At 57.0% G+C, this 6,481-nt stretch overlaps 1 protein-coding gene across 1 annotated transcript; it reads right to left on the bottom strand.

Moving 5' to 3' along the window:
• Positions 1 to 3,188: 3,188 nt before the first annotated feature.
• Positions 3,189 to 6,231, bottom strand: FOXB1 (forkhead box B1). The gene is made up of 2 exons (XM_072345603.1): positions 5,836 to 6,231; positions 3,189 to 5,494 (listed from the first exon to the last, which is right to left on the bottom strand). The coding sequence occupies exon 2, from the start codon at positions 5,468 to 5,470 to the stop codon at positions 4,508 to 4,510; it is 963 nt and encodes a 320-aa protein (XP_072201704.1). The 5' UTR covers positions 5,471 to 5,494; positions 5,836 to 6,231; the 3' UTR covers positions 3,189 to 4,507.
• Between the last annotated feature and the right edge of the window lie 250 nt (positions 6,232 to 6,481).

The raw sequence follows: 6,481 nt of genomic DNA, 5'->3' as shown, positions 1-6,481 counted from the left end.
TCTCCCCTGGCAGCCCTGCGCGGAGAGGGGCGGCACGGCGCGGTACACCGAAGCGCAGCGGGTGCGGGGGGCAGCCGGGGGCCTTTGCCCGCGCTTCCCACGGAGGGGCTGCGGGCGGCCTTTTCTGCTTTTTCTCTCACCCTTCTAAATAAAAACGTTATCTTCCGAACCGCGGCGGGGTTCGGCAGGATAAATGTGGAACCCGCGGGTCCTGTTGTACGATATTGTATTTCTTGCAAACGGGGGTGCCGGTGCAGCCCGCGCCATAGCACAAACGGACCCAGAAGGAGAGAGGAAGATAAAATGAATTTAAATTCCAAAGGAGTTTCAGCTCTGGTTTCCTAGTCCCCGAGTCAGCAATGTGTTTGTGAAAATTCAGCCTTTTTGTCTCTTAGAAAAAAAGGGCTAAATCTACATCGGTGGCCCAGTCTAGGTTTGCTATTCTTTGCATTTTCTATTCAAGTGAATGAGAGTGAATGAAGTGGCCTGGGACCCTTTATTTGATCTACTCAATTGCATAAAGTGACAGAATTCTAATATATTTGTTTAATGCTCTTCAATGGGGCTTTCACTTTCTAGCTTGCAAATGAAGCCTCGATCTGTAAAGTTTTGTCCTTTTTTTCTTTCCACCGTTTTTTTTTTTTCTTGGCACGGAGACCATATTTCATAACTCGGGCCACGGTTTGAAGTGATTTCGAGAGGAGTTTTAGACTCGAAAAGTGGGAAATAAAGAAACAGATGTGAAGTTATTGTAAATTCTTATAGTGGGCTCTGGGGCTATTGTAAGCCCACTGCAGGCGGTCCAAAGCCTCTCTTTTTCATGCTGTAATTGAAACATATTAATTAGATAATTTGTTGTTAGTTTAAAAGAAACAAATAAAGCCCCTCTGAGGCTTCAGAGCCTCGGTTTCTTTTTGTTAATAAAAACAAAACCAAAAACAAAAACCCACAGAGTGACATTTATATTAAGATCCGCAGATCAGTCGGCACTGCTGCCGCCGAAGCGCCGCGGTCGGTGCCGCTTCCCAAGGAGCGCGGCGGGGCCGGGGCGCACCGGGACCCCGCACCGGGACCCCGCACCTGGCCCGGCCCCGCCCCGAGGGGCAGTGAAGGGGCCAGCGAGAGCTGCTGCCTGCTGGCTCGCTATAGTAGAGCACACGGTGCTGCGGGCGGTGTCCCGTCACACGGCGGGGGGGGGGGACGGAAAAAGGGGAAAAAAGAACCGTCCCGGCGAGAAAGGGTTCACGTACCGTGCACTGACTCACAGCGAATGCCGGAGCCGCCGAGCGCGGCCGGCGCTGACGCTTAGTTGGTGCACCCAGGCAGCTCACTGACACAGGAGAGCCTTCTGCCTGGAGTGAGCGGTCTTTGCAGCAAGAGCGCTTGGCTGGTAGCGTCTCACCGGCAAATAAACCAAAAAAGAACTAGATAACCCTCTCTCTCCCCGCGACCCTACCAAGGTCTCCGAGCGCGCTGCTGAGCTCGGTCGGAGCTGATTATTCTCACCCCCTTCGCCCCTTCCCTCCCTGCCGTTGTCTCTCACTGCTGTGCTTCAGATCTGTGTTTATTGACATTGGACTTGAGCCATTAGGGAGATTTACCAAGTCAAAGCAGTAAATTCGAGCGACGCACCGAGCGGCGTGTTTGTTTGCGACCTGCCTCCGGGCAGCGCCGGGCAGCGAGGCCGGGGCTACGGGGCTCTACCCTCTCAGCGTGTGGGTTAAAAAGGACCCTGAAAGTGCATCCTCGTTTTCTGAGCTCGGCTCGGATTTCGCCTTTGAGGATCTCTGAGGATTTGCTCTGAGTGCTCGGTCATAAAATGAGAGAAAAAAAAAAAAAGAGAAAAAAAGGGAGAGTCCTCGTCGTTTAAAAATGTGGGTCAGCGCTTGTTTAGGAAAAGTTTGTCGAGTTCTGTGTCCATTGATCTGGTGATAAGTTTTGAATGCTTTCTTTAGCTGATCGTGTTGATATAATCGTGGGCTGCACTTGATGAATGAGTTCAGTTGTCCCCCATCTGACAAGCTTTAGCGGCTTCATGCATTTTAATCAGCCCAATGATTCATGTATTTTCCACCTTTTTCTGTGTGGGGGATCCGTTCTCTTGGAGGGAAAAAAAAAAAAAAAAAAAAAGAAGAAAGAAAGAAGAAAAAAAGTCGCAGTGGGATTAAATGCCCTTTGCGTTAGTCTTAAAAGTTGGGCAGTGCCGTGTGGTAGGTACCGGGGAACGTACCTTACGCTGCTTCTGGTGCAGAAATTCAGGGCATCACCGCGGGCAGAGGTTCACCTCGGTAAGATCCGGGACGGGGAGTCAAAGAATCCCGGCGGCTCATTAGAATACAATGTCGTTTGATTTCTAATAAGCGTTTAAGTACTCCGTTATGTACCTGCATTCTTGGCGCGACACGGCTCTTCCCCGAGACACCTATAGCCTAATTTCGCCATATCACTTACGTCATGTTCAACAGTTGCAGAATCCTTGCTAAATCCCCATAGGGTCTGGCCATCCCCGCCGGAAGGTGCTCACCGCGGCCGATGAACCCCCGGTCTGAGGGCTGTGGGGCGGCGGAGGCACCGCGCTGACAGCGGCGGTGTGGGGGGTTGCGAGCTTTGGGCTTTGCCTCTTGCACAGCGTGCTTAGCGGGGATGGAAAGTAGTTACAGAGCTTTAGGAAATTAACAAGTGAAAGGCTTCCGTATTCTACTTTTACTCGGAACAGATGTGGCTGTCCCTTTTGTAGGAAACACCGCAACTGCCACAAGTCGGTATTCTGACTTAAAGACTAATTAATCCTGTAGGAGTTTTAATACTCTTTTATGTTCGCTGTCTTGTGGAAGCTCGCACATCTCTGCTTATCAGAGAAAAAAATAACTGCGGGTATGAGGATGGCACATAGACACAGACATGACCATCAGTGCGGTGCATGTGTCCCCTGCGTGTCAGCCTGTGTGTGTGTGTGTGCGGGTCGGTGTGCAGACAGACACACACATACACCACCCGTACTGTGTTATCTCTTCACTAAGATAAGCCACCGATAAGGACGATTTTCCCCAACACGTCCCGGTGTGTTAATAACCACATTTGCGGTGGTCTCCCGAGAAAGTGCGGGTGAGCGTCCCGAGATGGGAACGTCAGCCCTTGTTCGTCTGTAAACTCTTCAAAAAGACAAATAAGCTGTGTCTGCATTTACATATTTTAATGAGAAAATATTATTTGGACGACTAGGTTCATAATTTAACGTAGACACTTTTTTTTTTTTTAACCTTTGTCTTAAAACACACATGCTGGGAATGAGAACACCGAGATTTCAAACGCCATGCTCATTCTGTACAGGAAGAAAAGAGTTAAAAAGGAAATTCTTTACAGTATCAATAGACACTAATGCTGTTCATAGAGGTTTGCTTTTTCTTTTTCCTTAACTTAAGCAGTTCATGACAGAACAACAGTTCGGTTTCCAGCAAACTACCTAAAACTAGAAAATATTTCAAACAAAAGTGCGTTTCACACATTTATGACCATTCCTATTCACAACCATGGACAGCTTCCTGTCTGCCTGCGCCGTGCTGTACCCGGGGTACCGTTCCGCTGGTGCGGAGCCTGCTCAGGGCTGTGCACTTGGTGGCAGGTTTTGGTTGTTTGTTTGTGAGCCGTGAAATAGCTACAAAATTGAAACAAATAGAAAATAAAGAAACCCCGAACCTCCATCTGAATCAGAAGTTATCAGACAAACCAACTTTGATTTCTCTTCCACCGGAAAACTACGGTCAACATCCACTTTACAACAGGTACTGCGAGGGGGACCTCGTGTGATGTACGGTACAGATACTAGCCCGCTATTTACAGGGAAACACGCGCTTTGTAAACAGTGCGGGCGCGGGGGCGGAGCGGCTGCCGCCCCGCAGCACCGGGCCCTGCTCCCGACCGCCCCGCTTTCTGCTCCCGGGCCGTCCGCCGCCGCCTCCCTCCCCCACGGCGCTCCGGCTCTTCTCGGGCGGCTCCGCCGCGGCCCCGCACCCCGCCCGGCGCAGCTCCGACCCCGCTGCCTGAGCCGCGTACACCGCACGCACCGCACGAAGGGAACGAGCGCGTTCCGGGCTTCCAGAGTCGGAGCGTTTGCCCCTCGGAGACCGGCGACGTCGCTGCTCTCGTGCGGTGAGGCTGCGGCCGTTTTGTACCGTTTATGGTTTTAAAGGTCGGTCCTGGGTAACACCCTGCCCTTCCCCAGACAAAGAAAAGGAAAGAGGCGAGGCGAGGCGAGGCTCGTCCGCTGCCCGGCACGCCGAGTGTATCCGGAGCGCTTCGAGGCACGGCGGCGGTGCACATGCCGGGGCGCGGCGGGTGGGAGGGCGGGGGGCTCCGCTCCGCTTTACCTCCGAGGAGCGGATAACTAAAGTTAAGGAGCGGCAAGGGCGAGACGGGGAGCGCGGCGGGGCGGCTCACGCCGTGTGCTCGGCCGACCGCGGAGAGCGGGGCGGGGGGTGCGGCGAGACGGAGCGCAGGGACCGCGGGGTCAGTGCACCGCCACCGAGTGCAGCGCGGGCGCCGGGCTCGTCAAAGTCTCGCTGGGGGTGGCCGGGCTGCTCTGGCTGGTGGCCGTCTGCGAGGACGTGGGGCTGAGAGAGGGCGGCGAGTTCGAGAGGATGGTGGGGATGGGCGCGGGCAGCGCGGGGAGGGCCGGCACGGCGGCGGGGGTCGGCTTGATGGGCACGGGGATGGCCGGCAAAGTTTGCCCGCCGTGGCACAGCGGTTTGATGGGCACGCCGTAGGCGCCGTACTCGCCGCCGGCCATGGAGATGGGGGTGGCCGTGTCGATCACGCCGGAGCCGTACACGTGGGGCCAGCCGGTGCCGATGGAGCTGCCCACTGTGGTGAGCTGGTTGGGGAGCGGGTAGGCGGCCGGCATGGGCTGCATGGTGGAGAAGGCGAGCCCGCCGGGCATCTTGTATTCTCGGGCGATTATGTTCTCGATGGCGAAGGGGTGCTTGAAGCTGGACGGCTGCGACACGCCGAGATTGTATGTGGACATCTGGGGCAGGTGCGTGCCCGTGGCCGCCAGCGCGCTGAGGCGCAGCTTCGCCTGCTGCTGCAGGTACTGCGCCGCGTCGGCCGGCTTGCTGGGCGCCAGGTGCTCCGACTTGAGCACCTTGAAGCGCTTGCGGCGCCGCAGGAAGCTGCCGTTCTCAAACATGTCCCCGCAGCTGGGATGCAGCGCCCAGAAGCTGCCCTTGCCCGGCTGGTCGGGCCGGCGCGGGATCTTGATGAAGCAGTCGTTGAAGGAGAGGTTGTGCCGCAGAGAGTTCTGCCAGCGCTGCGTGTTCTCCCGGTAGTAGGGGAAGCGGTCCATGATGAACTTGTAGATCTCGCTCAGGGGCAGCATCTTCTCGGGAGAGCTCTGGATCGCCATGGCGGTCAGGGAGATGTAGGAGTAGGGGGGCTTCTGGTCGCTGTAAGTGTTTCTGCCCGGGCGAGGCATCTTCGCTTGGGGACCCGCGGAGATCTGCGGAAGGGCAGCGACAGGGATGGGGGGGGGGGGGGAGCGGAGGGGTGAGTCCGAGAGGCTGGGGGGAGCGGGCACGGGGACCGCGGCCCTCGGGGCGGTGCGGGCGGGGGGGATCAGCCCAGAGCCGCGCGGCGCCGGCGGGGGCGGGCGGAGACCAGCGCGGCGCCCTGCTCCCCGCTCCGGCCTTTCCGCTCCGGCCCCGCGCCCGCCCGGCTTCTGCTGCGGCCGCTGTGCATTCCAGCCTCTGCCAGGGGACGGGATTCCCTCCCGCTCGCTCGCGTCCCCTCCTCTCCCCGCGTGTCCCGTCCCTCCGCCCCGGCAGCCCCGCGCGTGCCCACCTTAAAGTTGCTGGAAGTTGACAGTCCGCATCCGGGACGCGGCCGGGAGTCCGGGCTGCTCCCCAGCGCGGTGCCGCGGCGCCTCTCTCGCCCCCTGCCCGGCCGCTCCGCTCCGCTGTTAGTCCCGGCTCGCTTCGGAGAATCCCTTTGCGTAGCCCTCCCTTCTCCTCCGCGGGCTGAATCAGCTCCTTTTACACTGGCGGCAGCTGGGTTGCGGCAGCGGCTCGCCCGCTTCTCTGCAGCGGCGGTGAGCTAAGTAGTTGCCTCCATGTCCTTCCTCCAAGCATCTGATAGTTTTATGTGGTGACATGAGCAGAAAAGACCCCTGTAGAGGCGCTTCATTAATGTGCCACTTCTTCGCTATCATATGACAATCGCCTTGGGAGGAGGGGGAGGGCGGCGGGAGGAGGGGGCTGGAGAGAAAGGCATAATCTGGTTTCATTTACACCTATTTACATGGACACCTTGGGCCAATGGGAATCATTTCCATTTGAAGACGAGGCGAGGGGTTGAAAAGGCTCCGCCAGCGGAATTGCGGTGTGATGGTCCCCAGTAGCGGGGAGGGGGGGGGGGGGGGGGGGGGAGGTACGCACCAACCTTTCTGTGGACTTTGCAGGAAGCTCAGTCCGCAATTCACACTTACAAA

The sequence above is a fragment of the Excalfactoria chinensis genome, chromosome 10 (assembly GCF_039878825.1).
Source record: "Excalfactoria chinensis isolate bCotChi1 chromosome 10, bCotChi1.hap2, whole genome shotgun sequence".
Classification (NCBI taxonomy): domain Eukaryota; kingdom Metazoa; phylum Chordata; class Aves; order Galliformes; family Phasianidae; genus Excalfactoria; species Excalfactoria chinensis.
This window is presented reverse-complemented; position numbering and strand designations above follow the sequence as displayed.

Bases quoted from the DNA above. Each gene is read 5' to 3' on its own strand.
- FOXB1 (XM_072345603.1), bottom strand. From the start codon at position 5,470: ATGCCTCGCCCGGGCAGAAACACTTACAGCGACCAGAAGCCCCCCTAC.